The sequence below is a fragment of the Panthera onca genome, chromosome D2, assembly GCF_046562875.1.
Source record: "Panthera onca isolate mPanOnc1 chromosome D2, mPanOnc1 haplotype 2, whole genome shotgun sequence".
Lineage (NCBI taxonomy): Eukaryota > Metazoa > Chordata > Mammalia > Carnivora > Felidae > Panthera > Panthera onca.
This window is the reverse complement of record NC_138349.1, coordinates 31,400,438-31,418,056: the sequence shown is the minus strand read 5'-3', so window position 1 is coordinate 31,418,056 and position 17,619 is coordinate 31,400,438. Positions and strand designations below refer to the sequence as shown.

The 17,619-nt window shown below is 48.5% G+C and overlaps 1 protein-coding gene and 1 long non-coding RNA gene across 2 annotated transcripts; one reads left to right on the top strand and one right to left on the bottom strand.

Moving 5' to 3' along the window:
* Positions 1–6,650: 6,650 nt before the first annotated feature.
* Positions 6,651–11,280, bottom strand: LOC144613183 (uncharacterized). The gene is made up of 3 exons (XR_013550541.2): positions 11,032–11,280; positions 9,070–9,178; positions 6,651–7,186 (listed from the first exon to the last, which is right to left on the bottom strand). It is a non-coding gene; the product is annotated as an uncharacterized LOC144613183 (long non-coding RNA).
* A 141-nt stretch (positions 11,281–11,421) lies between these two features.
* On the top strand, positions 11,422–14,085 carry FRAT1 (FRAT regulator of Wnt signaling pathway 1). Its single transcript, XM_078434685.2, has one exon. It carries the CDS (start codon positions 11,658–11,660, stop codon positions 12,504–12,506), a length of 849 nt encoding a protein of 282 aa, XP_078290811.1. The 5' UTR covers positions 11,422–11,657; the 3' UTR covers positions 12,507–14,085.
* Positions 14,086–17,619: the final 3,534 nt, after the last annotated feature.

Below are 17,619 nucleotides of genomic sequence, written 5' to 3'. Positions count from 1 at the left end.
CAAAATAAATATAAGAAAAAAATCTTTACAAAGTTTGATGAAAGTGTTAAAATAAAATTGCTTTATTTTATTTTATTTATTTATTTATTTATTTTTTTAGAGAGAGAGAAAGAGTATGAGAGGGGAAGGGGCAGAGAGAGAGAGAGAGACAGAAAATCTGAAGTGGGCTCTGTACTGACAGCAGAGAGCCCGATGTGGGAATGGAACTCAACAAACTATGAGATCACGACCTGAGCTGAAGTTGGACGCTTAACTGACTGAGCCACCCAGGTGCCCTGTTTTATGTCTTATGTTTAACAGATGATCTCTGTTGAACAAATACATGAAAAGAAACATACAGTTCAACAAGCACGTATCAGTGAAATTGTTCATTGAACCCGCGACAGACTTGGAAAATCCAAGCTGCATATTTGGTATAAATACAAAGCAAGGAACACAAGGCTCAAATTCCGCAAAGAATTTCTCCCAAGAAGGAACAAGTTTTGTTTTTTGGGTGTTTTTTTCCTAGCTGCATGAGACCCAGCATCAACTGACTGATTGGATTGAATGGCTGTTTTCACACAGAAGAAATGTTCACAACTTTGAAATTTCACTGCTACAACCAGGTAGAATACCACACCACTCTATTTCTGGTTTATCTGTTTTGATGACATTTTTATACAAAGCCCTTACCGTTTGGAGAACTACAGCACGGTAGTTAAGAGCATGGGTTCTGGAGCCAGTAAGCCTACTTTGAAATCCTAGCTCCGTTACTTCTAACCGTGACCCAGACAACTTATTTCACTTTCTGAGTCCACTTCCTCCTCTGAAAAACGAGGATAATAATAAGTACGCCCCAGCCGACGAGCCTGCCGACAAGCAAGGGGGTCCTGGCTCCCCTGAAATCATCCTTACTCAGTCTGGCTGCTGACTGCCAGCCTGGTGAGAAGCATGGCTGTACAGCAGGTATTCATGAACAGTTCAGAAAGTCATCTTGTTTCCAACAGTCTGGCTGAACCGAAGGTCATGGAAAAGTGGCCCCAGCCCTACAGGAGTGACAGACTGGGAGAGACAAAATGAACACACATAAGTCACATACAACAGAAGTCAGGTTAGAATTACAGAGGACTATATATTCAAGCAGAGAAAAGACTCCTAAGAATTCAGAAGTATGGCGTAGGGAAGTGGGCCAGGGCCACAAATATCACTGCACCTCCATCTGCCTACCTCCAACAAACTGCAAGCATCTTTTTATATTGTTTAATGACACATATAATACGTGAAGATATTCCCTTTGTAAAAAAAATTTAAATAATACAGATAAAAATCTCGCTCGTCAACCGCCCCTACCTCTAGTCCCTCCTCTAAGAAACTATTTTCAGTTTAATATATGTTCTTCTAGATCTTTTTCCATACAGTACATTCATTCAGGAAATATTTATCGAGGGGCGCCTGGGTGGCTCAGTCAGTTAAGCATCTGACTTCAGCTCAGGTCATGATCTCGTGGTTCATGAGTTCAAGCCCTGCATTGGGCTCTGTGCTAACCACTCAGAGTCTGGAACCTGCTTCGGATTCTGTGTCTCCCGCTCTCTCTGCCCCTCCCCCACTCATCCTCTGTCTGTCTGTCTCTCTCTCTCTTTCTCTGTCTCTCTCAAAAATAAACATTAAAGAAAAATATTTATCGAATATGTACGATGTGCTAGGTCCTGTTCTAGGCCTGGAAATATAAGTGTGAACAAAGCTGAATTCCTTTACTTATGGCATTTCTTTCCTTTTTTTTTTTTTTTTTTTAGGTTATTTTTTTAGTAATCTCTACACCCAGCATGGACCTCCATCTCATGACCCTAAGATCAAGAGTCACATGCTCTACCAACTGAGCCAACCAGGCTTCCCTTCATTTTTAGATAAATTGTGATATATTGTACACATTATCCTTAGAAGTGCATCTTGGACATCTATGTCAGTACACATAGATCTGCCATTACCCTTTTGAACAGCTGTGTAGTATTCCACCTTACAGATGCTCCCTGGCTTAGTTATTTTAATTTTTTACGTTTATTTATTTTTGAGAAACAGAGAGAGACAGAGCACGAGTGGGGGAAGGACAGAGACAGAGGGAGACACAGAATCCGAAGCAGGCTCCAGGCTGCTGTCAGCACAGAGCCCGACCCAGGGCTCAGACCCACAAACCGTGAGGTCATGACGTGGGCCGAAGTCGGACGCTTAACCGACTGAGCCACTCAGGTGCCCCACTCCCTGGTTGATTTAAACCACTTCCTCCAGACATAAAACAGGTTTATATCAATCTGGATTCAACCACTGGAAAGTGACTTTGGCTAACAGAAACTGGATTTGTTATGAGGATACTAGGTTGAAGAGCTGGCAGGAAGGAAGGGGGCTAGGGAGCCAAAAACCCAGCCAAGTTCACACCATTCAGTGCCACTTGACTCAGCACACTCACCCCTCCACTGATTTCCCATCTGTCCTTAGGTCTCCCCATCAATCCCTGGAGAGAAAGAGTCATGAATGAGAACATCTGATTAGCTGGGCCAAGGTCATGTGCCTCTACCTTTCAGCCTGGAGGAGGGCCCTATCTCCCACCAAAGTTCTCCCAGTGGGGAACTACCCACTAAAGGGGGGCAAAGTTAAAGGACAAAGGTAGGCTACAAATCACTCCCAATTTTCTTGCTTCCTGGGACACCTGTTTATTGTGGGCTAGGGCAAAGTTTAACCATTCAGTCTCCTTCAGACATACCAAAGACTAACACTCACATTATTCCATATGCCAAAAAACAAAGTTCTCTCCAGCTTTGCTATGGAATCCTCTTTAAGACCGGCCACAGGGTAAGTGGAGGCAGGAACTCAATGGGGTGAAGAGAAGAGGAACCAATCTGTGCAGCTAAAAACAACCCGGGTCAGGGCTGGAACCCCACGGGAAAAACTCTGGGGGTCATTTTCCCCAGCCAGGATAACAAGCTGGGAAACAGCCAGGTCACTGGCAAGAGGCTGGCAGAGAGAAACACTGGAAGCACATTCAGTCACAGAGCATTTGTGATTGGGATTTACCATCTGTCAAGCACTGAGCTCAGCATTGAGCATTGAGCCATGAATCCTACCTCAGAAAGTTCAGATTGTAGCTGGGGGCAAAGGGGCAGGCTGTCTGGGCTTCAACAGAGGCAAGGAACAAACTCTCTGAAAGCCTGAAGGTATCGCAGGCAGCCAGGCCTGGCGCAGGGGTCGGATCTGAGGGAGGCTTAGGGTGGTCCTGAGTCTTGCAGAGTAAGTTTAAAGTCCCGAAAACTGACCAAATTATTCTGTATTGGAATCTTTCTGGCCCTCTAATCAAAAACACCCAGACCTCAGGTCAGGGCCCCAAGTGCTGATGGCTAAGTTTCAAAGCAGTAACGTGTATGTGATGTTCAGGAATGGGCAGGAACATTATGAACTCGCTGTGTTGGGTGTTATCTCCACAGTCATGTGAGCTGAAGCCTGGATGGATCCTTTTTTCTGCCACTATAACCCATCCTAATGGAGATGGCTTTGGTATGGAGAGAAATTTTGCACATAAAGTTTCTATAGCTATTAGGAAGTAGGGTGAAGGTCAGAAAAGGCCCCAAGGTTTCCCCTATCTCTTTGTTCTCTAGGGGAGCCTTCAGAGTCAGCTTGTAAGATTCCCCGTTCAAAATAGGAAAGTAAAGGAAATTGTCCTTTAGCCCTCTGTAGGCCTGTACATCCCCACCCATATGATCCATCTTCTTTCAAGGGTGTAGAAAGAACGGCCTTGCTCATTCAGTCATTCATTTATTCACACTTCAGTGTGAATTAAGTCCAAGGGTACCTCTTTTGGAACATGTGAATGTAAAGGACCACTTCTAATTGTGAAAGGCTTGTTGCCCGGTTAAAATAACTTCACACAGTCATTTAGATTAGGAAACATGAAAACCTTCTGGGGACTCAAATGCATCTCAGATTACCACTGCTGCATTTCTAGATTTGTTTATAGATTGCTTGATTAGTTTTGGAGACTGGAGGCTCTATGAGTTAAGGACTATATTTAGTTTTGCTTACCCAACTATTTGTTGAAGGAATAAAGGAACGAGTTAATCAATTAAATCAAGGAAGTAATAAATGAAACAATAAAGTTGCTCAGGCCTTCTGGAAAAACTACATCCTGCCAATACTGGAAACGGGCTTTTGTTTTGATGCACCCAGCAACTCTTAAGGGATCCTCCACTTCCCTATCTCAGTCCAAGAGTTTTGGGTATGACTGGCCCTATCTCTGGCTATAGGGGTGGGCAAAGAACTCAGGCCTGACCAATCAGAGGACTCTCACTTCTGAACTTAAGAGTCTTTACAGTCTAGACCAGCCCAAGTAACTACTGAAATAAAGGATGTTCTAACACCCCCCACTGAGGGAACTGAATGGGGTGGGAGAGCAGAGGGCTGAGGAACCACCACCTACTGGGGAGAGCAGAGACAGCTTCATGAAGGAGCTTCACTTCACAGACTGAGCAAGACTGAGATGGCTAGAGATGTGGGAGAAGCCATTCTCTGCGCAAAGAACAGCACCAAACACAAGAGACAGGAACCTGGCTTGTGTGGGGGTGGAGGACAAGAGGTTTGAAAGAATGGATCAGGGCCAGTCCTCTAAGAGTTCTAGATACTGTGTCAAGCAGCTAAGGGTTTTACTCCAGAGGCAACGTGCACATATTCACAGTGGGACAGGTGGGTAACCTGAGCAGGATTGGGCATTAGGAAGTTGATCTGCCACATGAGTGGATTAAAGGGAAAGAAGCTAGGGTCCAGAAACAAGTTGCATGCGCCCAGCCAAGGAAACACGAAGGGCATCCGCAGTGGGACCAGAAATAGGGCATGACTACTAGCAGAGGCACTGAAGGCCTTGGGGAATAAGAACTAGGCAGAGGTAAGAGACCACATCGCTGTGCCTGGGTAACAGCATGTGGGTAGTGGCTTGAGAAGGGCAGGTCTAGGCCTCAACCAAAACAGAGTTTGAATCCTGGCCCTGGCACTGGTAGTCTGTGTGATCTTGGGCAAGTTTTCTTATCTCTGCGCCTTGGTTTTCCTCTCCATAAAGAGGATAAAACCAAACTGAGAGGTTACTGGAAGACTAAAGGAAATAATACCTGTAAAGCACTTTTCCGTAGAGCTTTTAGGTACAAATTTTCTTTTGGGGATGATGCATATATTCTAAAGTTAGATTATGGGGATGGTTGTACAACTCTGGAAATATGCTAAAGGCCACTGAACTGTACAATTTAAACGGGTGAATTTTATGGCATGTAAATTATGTCTCAATAAAACTGTTAGAAAGAATAATCAGTATGTGGTGGCTACTATCATTATCAGCTTCGGTTCCTGATCTGGGTATTTCTCATAGGCCTGCCTGACTGGCATTGCTCTCCAAACCAGCTTTGCAGATTTTCTGATTATAGTAGCATTATCTTCACAAAGTTTCTGGTTGGCCTAAACAAGGTAGAATGTTATTTCTTCCTCACAGAAAAGAGATCCAGAGGTAGGCAGTCGAAGACTGCATTTGACTCTTCAGACGTTGTTTGAGATTCCTTCCAATGCACTGCTCTTTTCATAGATCCGTGTGGCTGCTGGAGTTCCAGCTAACACATCCACATTCCAGGCAACACGAGGAGAGAAAAAAAGAAAGGTTTGGCCCCCTTCTACTAGGGTGACTTTCCAAAACTACCACACGGCACTTCTATACTTCTGACCTCTAGCTCACTGGCTAGAATGTCATCACATAGCCCCATCCAGCTGCCAGAGAAATTCAAAAGTGTGATACTAGAGCCCTCGTGCTTCCATAACGTGGGGTTCATCGAAGGGGAGAATGGTAGCTGGGAAGCAAACAGCAGCTTCTGTTAAAGCTTCTAGCTAACAAAGGGAGGCAAAATACAAATACAAAGATACACACACACACACACACACACACACACACACACACACACACATACACACACATATCTTTAAAAGAATAAATGGTAAGGGCACCTAGGTGGCTCAGTCAGTTAAGTGTCCTACTTCCGCTCAGGTCATGATCTCGCGGTTCGCCAGTTGGAGCCCCGCGTCAGGCTCTATGCTGACAGCTTGGAGCCTGGGGCCTGCTCCGGATTCCGTGTCTCCCTCGCTCTCTGCCCCTCCCCCACTCGTGATCTGTCTTTCTCAAAAATAAACATTAAAAACAATAATTTTTTAAAAAACAATAATGATTGTATGGTTTGCCTCCAGGTTGGGAGACCAGGTGGCTGGGAACAGGGATGGGGTCAGAACTTCCACTTTTCCCATTTTGACCTTTAGAATTTTCAACCACGTGGCTATATTACCTAGTCAAATAAATAAAACTAGAATCTTTTTTCAAAAAGACTGAATTAGGCCACCTGACCTTGTGTCTCCTGACTTCCAATTCTGTTGATTCCACTGCTGTCCCAGGCATCCAGACAGTCCCAAAACCTCTGCAGATCCAAGACCACCTGCCTGGACACCTACTCTTCCCTTCCTGCTGCTGTCCCTTTGGCAAGGACAGCGCAAGCTTTTCTGCAGTTCCAGAGATGTGAGTGCTGACTGCATCAGCCTATATGGGGTCATCCTAATAATCCCTGTGGAGATGTGTTCCTGATATGGCTTGCTTGCTTGTATTTATTTATTTATTTATTTATTTATTTATTTTACATATGATGAACACACAAAAAGGGGTTATTGGCCCCTTGTTTTTTTTATCTCTTCGTTCTTTATTCCTGTTCTCATGGCAGATGTCGCTGGGCCTAGCATAACCCAGCATCTATCAGAGAGGCCCTCAGCCCTTCCATTTTTTCCACTGATTCTCAGAACTCCCCCAGAGCCTTCAATAAATTTCTCCATGGCTTACATGTTTTACACAATTTCTTGAAATCACTCCTAGTTCCCTAGGACTGCCGTAACAAATTACCAAAAACCTGGTGCCTTAAAACAACAGAAATTGATTCTCTCACGGTTTTGGAGGCCAGAAGTCCAGTATCAAGGTGTCAGTTAGCAGGGTTGGTTCCTTTCTGGGGACTCTGAGGGAGAAGCTGTTCTGTGCTCTCCGTAGGTGACTGCTGACAATCCTTAGTGTTCTCTGGCTGGTGGCGACACCTCTCCGATCTCTGCCTCTGCGGACACGTGGCATTCTCCCTGTGTGTCTCTGTGTCCAAATTTCCCTCTTTGAACAAGGACACCAGCCACTGCATTAGAGCCCACCCTACTCTAGTTTGACCTCGTCTTAACTTGCTTACATCCGCAAAGACCCTCTTTCCAAAATAAGGTCCCATTTACGGGTTCCAGGCAGGCAGGAATGTGGAGGGAGCTTCATTCAACTCAGTGCACTACTCAAGTCTCCACCTGCCGGCTGCAACCCTCTCAACCTCTTCCCCAGTCTTGAGTCATTTCTACCTTTATGAATGGCAAAATTATTTCACACTGCTGCATCACTGTTAGCCCAAAGCCGTTCATCCAGTTTAACTACTGAGTTACAGACACCACTGTCCCATTTAACCAGTGGCCAGTTATTTTTCCCACCCTATCAGCAGCCTCAAGACATTTTCAACTTATGCCCTCTCAGTTTGCAGCTTCTTCAGCGCTACTCCCCCGAGAGGTGTTTAATATCTCATTAGCACCTCTTTGCACCTCAGTGTGAATCCCCTAATCTCTTAAATTCTCTCTGTACACATACCCCCCCCCCCCCAACCTCCAACCAGCTCAGTTCCTCCAGCCTCCCTGCGTGGGCGCTGGGTGGCAATGAAGGGACTGATAAAGAGGCGAGCCCATGTCTGCCCATCGCTCAGAACTCAGGGATGCTGCTGGCCTCTGAAAATAGTGTCAAGCCTCATTCCTGCCATACAGTTTGAAATCTTCCACAGTGGGCAAGAATTTGGTCAGCCTGCAGCAGACTGTCTACATTCTTTCAACACTGGAGAATGAGTCTACACAATTCCCCTGCCGTGTAGCAGGCAACCTGCCAGCAGGGTGTTTCCTTGCTCCCTTCCTTCCCACTTGTCAGCCCTGAGCACCCCACCACCACCACCACCCCGTGTCCCGGGCAGTTCTGAAGGAAGCCATAAAATTAATCAGCTCTTTTCTGTGGCTTATTTTTTTCTAGCATTTTATTCTAAAAATTTGCAGTCAACAAAAGTGAAAGAATTTGACAGTGAACTACCCTATTACCCAGCACCTAGATGTTACCATTAATATGTTTTAGCATTGAAAAAATTGATATATATCTCACATCTAAAGTGAATTATTTACTTGTTTGTTTGTTTGTTTGTTTAGAAAGCATGCACCCACACGAGTTGGGGAGGGCAGAGGGAAAGAACCGTAAGCAGGCCCCATGCCCGGTGAGGAGCTGGATGCGGGGCTCCATCCCACCACCATGAGATCATGACCTGGGCCGAAATCAAGAGTCGGCCGCTGAATCGACTGAGCCACCCAGATGCCTTCTAAGGTGAATTTTAAAGTGTATACTTATGAAATGTACATTTTAGTGGCTTTTAGTATACTCACTACATTGTGCAAACATCACCACTAATTCCAAAACATTTTCATCACCCCAAAAGAAATCCCCGACCCATTAGCAGTTAGTCCTAATCCCCTTCTCTACCCTGTCAACCATTAATCTACTTTCTGTCTCTGTGGATTTGTTTTTGCTGGATATTTCATATAAATAGAATCCTACAATATGTGGCCTTTTGTGTTTGGTTCCTTTCACTTAGAATAATGTCTTCAAGGGGCACCTGGGTGGCTCAGTCGGTTAAGTGTCTGACTATAGCTCAGGTCATGATCTCCCAGTCCATGGGTTTGAGCCCTGTGTCTCAGCACAGAGCCCGAAGTCTGCTTCAGATTCTGTCTCCTCTCTCTCTGCCCCTCCCCTGCTTGCACTTTGTCTCTCTCAAAAATAAGTAAACACAAAAGTATTTTTAAAAAACACAAATTGTAAGCTGCTACCAATTATTTACGTCTTAAGTTTTTAAATAAGTAGATTCAGAATATTGAAGCTAATAAATGCCTGCCTTGATTGTACATTCACATGAATAATAATTTAAGGGGCACCTGGGTGGCCAGTCAGTTGAGCGCCCGACTCGATTTCAGCTCAGGTCATGATCCCAGGGTTGTGAGATTGAGCCCCATTCTTGCATGCACACATTCTCTCTCTTTCTCTCTAAAATAAAATTTTAAAAAGAATAGTGATTTAAAATGAGGGGATAGTCCTTTCGTGGTAAAAAATGCTCAACAAACCAGGAATAGAAGTGAATGTTATCAACCTGATGAAGCCATCTTTTTATAAAAACCCACAGCCAACGTCATACTTGATGAAAGACTGGATGCTTTACCCTAAGATCAAGAACAAGACATGGATGCTTGCCCTCACCATTTCTACTTAACATTGTTCTAGGAGTTCTAGCTGGACAACTAGGCAAGAAAGATAAAAGGCATCCAGAATAGAAAGAAGTAAAACTATCTTTCTTTGCAGATGTTATGATCAATATATATAGAAAATCCTAAGGAATCTACTAAAAAGAGATGATGAATTTTATGACACCCTGTAAAAGTCCCCATTTCCAAGATTTAAAAATTCCCTGGCTTTTTTCAAACTGCCTCTTCCTTTATTCCCACATTCTTCTCTCCATACTTAGCAAGGATAAACCCAACACTTTTTAAACAATTACCCACCTATTCCCTCCACCCCATCTCTCCTTGGAGGTTTGCTCTTGTAATTACCATCTTTGGAACTGCCCACCACGACCCTTGTTTCTCCCCATCTGGACGGTCTCCAGTCTCTTCCTCTGGCACTCCCTTTCTAAATTAGGCTACTCTCCTGCTGCCTATCCTAAAGTAGCCCCCTTCTGCCTGGCTTCTGTATTTGTGTGTGCATGTGTTGTGGCTAATTTTTAAAACAGCTTTATTGACATATAATTTACATATGAAATTCACTCATCTTAAGAGACCATTCAGGAGCTGGGGGGTGGGGGGGGGGCGGGCCGGGGAGGGGCTCAGTCGGTTGAGCAACCCACTCTTGGTTTCTGCTCAGGTCATGATCTCCCAGTTTATGGGCTCCAGCTCCACATTAGGCTCTGTGCTGAGATTCTCTCTCTCCCTCTCAAAATAAATAAATAACTATTTCGGGGAAAAGAGAGAGGGGCACCTGGGTGGCTCAGTCCATGGAGCCTCCAACTTCAGCTCAGGTCATGATCTCAGGGTTCGTCAATTCGAGTCCCACATCTGGCTTTCTGCTGTCAGCGTGGAGTCCACTTCGGATTCTCTGTCCCCCAGCTCCCCTCTCTCATGCTCAGTCTCTCCCTCTCAAAAATAAATAAATGTTAATTTTTTTTAAAGAAAGAGACCATTCAATGATTTTTAGTAAATTTACTAAGTTGTTCAACCATCACCATAATCCAGTTTTGAATATTTCTCTCACGCTGATGGTATACCTCCCCTGATTGGCTTGTAAAGGCTGGGCCTCTACACTTGGCCACCTACAAGTGTAGAGTTTGGAAGTTAGGCCTGAGGGATTTGGGATTTTGAATAAAGGTCTAAAACCTCCAGGCAACAAGACAGTGAAGAATCATTTTTCCATCCCTCCTCCTTTTAAAAAATGAAGTCTTGGTTAATCATTAGGCCAATCATGATATCTTGAAGAGTTAAACTGATCCATATCTCCATTTTCATCCAAACAGCTTATTTTCCTCTCCTGTGTTCCCCTCAGAGAAGATACTCCCCTGCTGAGCTGAGGCATTCTTAGAACTTTCTAGCTCAGTTCACACACCCACCGCCCAAGACCAACGACCTCCTCCTCTCCAGGAATGTCAGCCCCAGTCCAGGCCCCATATACCCATGCTCCTGGTCAAGAAACATTGCTCTGTGTCCTTTCTTTGCCTATTCTAACTCTACCACCCACCGCCCGCCCCCCCGCCCCCCCGCCCCCCGCACTCCATCACACCACAAGGTCCTGGGCTTCCTTTTCATCCCTGTCAGCCTCGTTTCCCTAATCTCCAGACAGATCTCTCGCCTGACCCCTTCTCTCCATCCTCGCTTCACTCGCCGGGTCATCACTTCCCAGACGCGGGCACCCGGGACCTCAAAAGCGCAAATGCCAAACCCAGACGAGTTGACGCGCCTAAAGGAGGGGAGTGTGTGGGTGTAAGTGTCTGTGCTTGTGTGTGGAAGAAACCAACTGAGTCCACGCCGGTGTTCATTTTCTGGAAATGCCAACCACGCCCGGCTGACAGAGCGGGTATCCGCAACCCAGTGCACTCCTGCACACAGCACTCAGGGTTGGTGGACTCAGAAGCAGCTAGGTTTCACCCTGCACCCGGGCCCAGCGGGCGCCCCGCCCCCCAACCGTACAGCGCACCCCCGCCCTGGCGCGGTGGTAGGGCCCGGCGGCGACGTCACCCATTGTTTACAAATCAACCCGAGCCGGTAGGATTCCGGCTCCCGCGGCTGCAGGCGCGCGGCGCGAGTGCCTGGCGGCTTCCCGCTTCCGTGTCCGCCCCGGCCCTGGCCCCGGCCCCGGCCCCGGCCCCCGCTCCCGCTTCGGCCTCAGCACCGCTCCCCGCTCCGCCGCGGCCCATCGAGCCCGGCGGGCCGCCGAGCCGCCAGCGCCGGCCGCCGAGCTCCGTGTGCCCGGGCGGGGGGCCATGCCGTGTCGGAGGGAGGAGGAAGAGGAAGCCGGCGAGGAAGCGGAGGGGGAGGCGGAGGAGGAGGAGGAGGAGGACAGCTTCCTCCTGCTGGAGCAGTCGGTGACGCTGGGCGGCTCGGGCGAGGTGGACCTGCTGGTGGCCCAGATCGGCGAGGCGCTGCAGCTGGACGCGGCTCAGGACAGCCCGGCCTCCCCGTGCGCGCCCCCGGGGCCGCCGCTGCAGCCCCCGCGGCCCCCGGCGGCCGTGCGGGCGGACAAGGCCCGGCCCCCTGCGCTGCCACTGCTTCTGCCGCCCGCGCCGGCCGAGGCGGTGGGCCCGGCGCCCCCGGGGGCCCTGCGCTGCGCCCTCGGGGACCGCGGCCGCGTGCGGGGCCGGGCTGCGCCCTACTTCGTGGCCGAGCTCGCCGCAGGCCCCAGCGCTCTGTCCCCACTGGCCCCTCATCCCGGCCTTGATGGGCCCTCGGGAGCCGACAAGCGGGGCGCCCCGCAGCCGCTGTCCGGCCCGTGCCGGCGAGGTTGGCTGCGAGGCGCCGCCGCCTCCCGCCGCCTGCAACAGCGACGCGGGACCCAGCTCGAATCCCGCACCGGCGACGACGATCCGCACCGGCTCCTGCAGCAGCTGGTGCTCTCGGGGAACCTCATCAAGGAGGCTGTGCGGAGGCTTCATTCGCGACGGCTGCAGTTACACGCAAAGCTTCCCCAGCGCCCGCTCACGGGGCCTCTGTCGGCCCCAGTGCATGAGCCCCCTTCGCCCCACAGCCCTCGCGCGGCCTGCAACGACCCCGGCGCGTCCGGGAGGAGGGCGCAGCTCAAAACTGGCGACGGCGTTCTGGTACCTGGCAGCTAACACCCCGAGTGGCCACAGTGCCAGCCTCTGCCAGGAGGGCAAGGGATTCCGCTGAGGGCTGCATCCCTGTTCAGACTGGTGAACTCGCGCAGTTGGAAACGGGAAAATAAGCTAATGCAGACGAGGAATGGAAAAACCGCGAATATTTCCTTGGGGAATTAATGGAGGGCTCCAGTGTGTTTGCAACAGCTTGGTTGGCCCTATTTGTGAGGCAGATTACAGAGCGCACTCCCAGCTCACATTCAGTAGGACTCCTTATTTGGCTTGACCAGCCCCGGCAGTGCAGCTTGCAGTTCCACGCAGCCTCTCGGAGACCTTCAGCCCGGCGACCATGTGGCCACACTCCACGCTTCTCGGGATCGCCGAGCGTCTGAAAGACGAGGATGATCCCAGTTACTTTACCTTTTCAGGGCTGGTTCCTGATCCACTTTGGGGGAGGGGAACATGAGTAGACCGTCATTTCAGGGAGAACCTCAAACTGCCAGACTTGAAAATTTGTGACTCTTAAAAAGAAAAAAAAAAAAAAAAACGCATCTCATGTCTTTTGGGTGCTGGTTCTTAATACAAAACACGCGGTACCATGAAAGGACTTTTTGGGAGTTGAATAGGAGTAACGTTTTCTCTGTCCCCCGTTTTGCAACTGGCTGCGGTTCTCAGCGTGGCAGGGAAAGGTGTGCGAGATTGGCACGGGAGGCGGGGGCGGGCGGTGCTGGGGAAAGGTAAGGTGGGACGTGGAGTGAACCCTCCTTCCTCTCTAAAATATTTTCACAGCCGTCCCTCTCCTCCTCGGGTTCAAGGTCACTGTTTTCCTGAGCGCAGGCAGGGTTCCGGGGTTCCAGTAGAGCAGAAGAGTTGCCGGGTTCTGCCTGTACTCCGGAGAAGAGCTCGGTGTTTTGCAAGTACTGGAGTCTCCTTAAGGACACGCGCACCGCGGCCACCGCGGGTATGGGGAGGCGGGGACGTGACGGGCGCCGGTGCCTTCTGCGGGCAGCCGCGCCCTGGGCTTTCACAGAAACTGCCCAGAGTCTTAGCCTCGGGTCCCTGCGCTCCCCCCACGGCTCTGCTGTCCTACTCCAAGTGGGTGGCGCTGGTGCTCCTTGGGGCCAGGGCTGGGGGCTGGGGAGACGCCACGTGACGCGCACTCCGGGGACACAGCCTCGCACAGCAGCTTATAATGGACTCTCCGGGGCCATTTGCAATAACAGCTGCAATTCCCTGGATAGACGGAGTTGATTTCCTCCCTCTGCCCCTCCCCCAGGCATGCCAGCTCGCCTTTGTAAGTGAAGGAAACCGAGTAGAAAATGTGACCCTCCAAAGGGAGAAGCTGCAGGCTTTGCCATTGTGAATCGTGGTAAAGTGCTTTAACATACTGTTCACTTACTCTGAGGGATCTAAAACCGTTTTGTGGGTGTTTTAGTTTTATAAGATTCAATGGCTTGTTCATCATCCAGATGTGGCTATTGACATATCTACACTTCGCACCGGAGTGTCTGGAATTGTGGCTTATCCTGATTGTAGGATTTTAACTTAACTGAAATACTTGTTTTCAATAAATGCGTTGGGTTTTTTGTTGGGTTTATTGTTGGGTTTTATCTTCTACTTGCCCTCGGTGCGAAAGATGCAGAGAACACATTTCTCTAATCCATAAACCTTAAAAACACTTGAAATCCTTGTCGGCCTGCCTTGTGGATGGTAATTAGAGCGCCTTTGTGTCTGAGCGGCTCACTAGTTAAGCAGGGTCTGTGTGGCTGGGCGTGTATTGGTGCTGGCATGAAATTAAATGAAAGTGAGGTCAGGTTTTGGACCAATCCCATTCACTAAAACCTTAGAGCCTTTTGGATTACTAGTCAGTGATGGAGTTTTATGAAGCTGCCTCTGACTATTAGCAAAGGACATCAGTTCAGCCTGTCACTGCAGACTGGGAGGCTCATCACTTTTTTTTTTCTTTCTAACGTGGTCATTAAGTGGACTCGTTTCACAAGGCAGCCCTTAAGGCTGGGGCAGCTCTTGGTTAGCGGCCGATCAGGAGACAAACCCACGGTGGGAAAGCTGTCTGGCAGTGTCTGAAAGGACTCCTCTCTTTGCTCTTAGCATGTTTGCTGCCATTCTCTCCAGGAGCGGTGACATAACGGCCTGTCTCTATCCCTCCCTTTCTGAGTTACTTCAGCCTGTTCCCTCCAGGAAGGAGCCACACTAGGCAACATATCATCCAGGGTTCAAGGCCACTTATTAAATGGGGACCTCGGACAAGTTGCTCAACCTCTGTGGGCTTTTGGTTTCCTTCTGTACAATAGACGAGAAGTGAGATGTGGAAAAGTTTGCTGTGACTGGCACATACTGGAGAAGAAGAGTCTCTAGTCCCTACTCGTTCCTTCCCAGGACTGCCCCTTGGTAGCCATATGACTGGGTCCTAGGTTTCTCATGAAAGAAGGGCGTGCCATGGTCCCAAAAGTGCTTTCTGGATACAGTTCTTTCTTTCTTTCTTTCCTTTCTTTCTTTCTTTCAATTTATTTTGAGAAAGAGAGAGAGAGAATGCAAGCAGGGGAGGGGCAGAGAGAGAAGGAGAGAGAGAATCCCAAGCAGTCTCCCTACTGTCAGCGCAGAGCTCGACTCAGGGCTCTATCCCATGAACCCATGAGATCGTGGCCTGAGCTGAAATCAAGAGTCAGATGCTCAATGAACTGAGCACCCGGGCACCCCTACAGTCCTGACTTTCTAACTTCCTTCTGGACTCCATGCCTATTGTCTATACCTCCCCATTCTCTCCGCCCCTGATAGTCTGAGATACACCTCCAGAGCGCACCAAGCCAGCTGTTCCCTACATCCTGTCCAGAAAATGTTGTGGGAGGCTTTTCCAGTGGGGCTCAGCAAGGGAAGGGTGATTATGGAGGCTCTAACACTGAGGAAGGGGACGCTCCAACAGTGTAGGTGGCTGCCACGACTGGGAGCTGAGCAGGAGGAAAGTGGTCAGGTGCTGACTTCCTCCAGCATTGGAGTACGCCTGGGGTCATCAGCTCCGCTTCTTACTGGGGATGGGATTTCCTTGAGGTCAAAGGGTTAGGGGCAATCGAGGGCCAAACTGGCCATGATTTGATGCCACTGCACTGGCCGTGCTGGCTTGTAATGATCAATTAAGGCTAGACTCAACCATGGGGTTCACATAGTACTACTCCCTCCTTAAAAAAGGAAGACTGGAGAGGAGACTGAGTGGCTCAGTCAAGCATCTGACTCTTGATTTGGCTCAGGTCACAATTACAGGGTCATGGGAGTGAACCCTGTGTCGAGCCCCCGTTAAGCCCGTCAGGCTTTGTGCTTAGTGTGGAGCCTGCTTAAGATATTCTCTCTTGCTGTCGCCCTCTTTCTCTCTCATTCTGCCCCCCTCCCCAATTTGCACACTCTCTCTCTCAAAATAAATAATTTAAAAGGACAACTGGAGAAAACTAATCTCTACTATCAGGCACTTTAAATGCACCATAACCCTAAACCGTCCAGCTTTTAAAAAATCTTGCAGGCCTTACTAGTCACCCCAAAATCTTTTTTGAAATAAGTCAAGGTTTACACAAAAGATTGTTAAGTTATTAGACCACTTTATATATATAGGTGGAAAAATAGTCCGGGAAGGGAACAGGACAGAGTCACCTACCAAAGTCACTTATGAAAGTCAAAGGCCTAACAGAGTCTAGAACCCAGGTCTCTGGGCTCCCAGTTCAGGCCTCTTTCCAATAGACTAACACCGTCATACACAGTCCAATATTGTTCACTGCACAACTCCGCACATATACTACAAGGTGAGTGACACCTCTGTAATTGTCCAAGATGGTGGCCCTGCCACTGGAACCCTGAAAAACATACCCCAGATCCCTAGGCTGAGCTACGGAAAGCCAGGTACGCCACAACCATATTCTTACAAAATGTTCAGCGTCCTATGAAGACAGCTAGTTGGCCAGAGAAAATAGCCTGGATGAGATAAAAGACCAAGCTAGAAAGTCAACGAGAAAAATACAAAATAAATTAAAACACGGAAACTGGCAAGTAACGAGTGATGTGGAGAAAGGAATGCCACACCTCACAGAGAACTGCACAGTCTGCCACCCCAGGATTTCATTCTAAATTAGGCATAAACGCTACAATATTTGGATTCAGTTTTCACCCTTCTTTTTCCAGCTCATAAGCAAAGACAGGGAATGAAGATCAGACACCACTTTCGTATCCAGCAAAGTCTGTGTTGAACCCTGTGATCCCTTCCTTCCAATCAGAAAAGAGTTACCCTGGCAACTAAATTACTAACTCACTCAATTAGCTCCCCCCTCTTCCACCAATGCTCAGTAATCACAGAATGTCAGCCCAGGGAGAGCTCAGCCTTAGGCGGTCTAGTGCTACCACAGTTCTATTTAGCCATAGAAGCCCAGAGAGGTTGCCCCTCAGAGGTTCACTCGTTTGAACACGGTGCAGGCTCCTGCAGGCCCAGGGGCAAAACCTCTCCCGTGCAGTACATCTTCACGGTTTTCCATCCAACACTGATGGGGGAACAAGTGACCTGCCCTTAACAGTTTCCCAGAAGTAATAATAGATAAGACCTTGGGCTCTGCAGGCAGCCCTACCCTGCCTCCACACAGGCAGCTGTGTGATTTGGGGCAGAGTCACTAACCTAATTAATGAGCTCAATGAACTCATCTGAAAAATGGGAGAAGAAGGGCCTACCTTGGAAACATTATGTGAGTGTTCAGTTAGATAATGCATGGAAGTAAATAGCAAACAATAAGCCCTCGAATAATAAGACATTGTATCTGGAAGCTATTGCATGAAGGTCACGACTTTGTTTTTGTGGAAAATCCTGCCTCTTAAAAAGGACTTCTTCCATCTGTTTCTTCAAAAGCATAAACCTGTTTCCTCTGAAGACTAGTTGCTTGAGCATACACCCCTGTTGTATAGGTAAGTGCTAAGGGAAGTATAGAGAACACTTTACTCAGTCTGGATGAGGTTTAATCTGAAAAGGGTGGCAGTGCCCTTCATCCCAAACCTTGAAAGCAGATCAGGACTAGTAGAGTAGGAGCAGCAGGAAATATTACAAAGGGGAGGGTTTGTGCTGAGGACAGCCTGGGACCACAGCTCT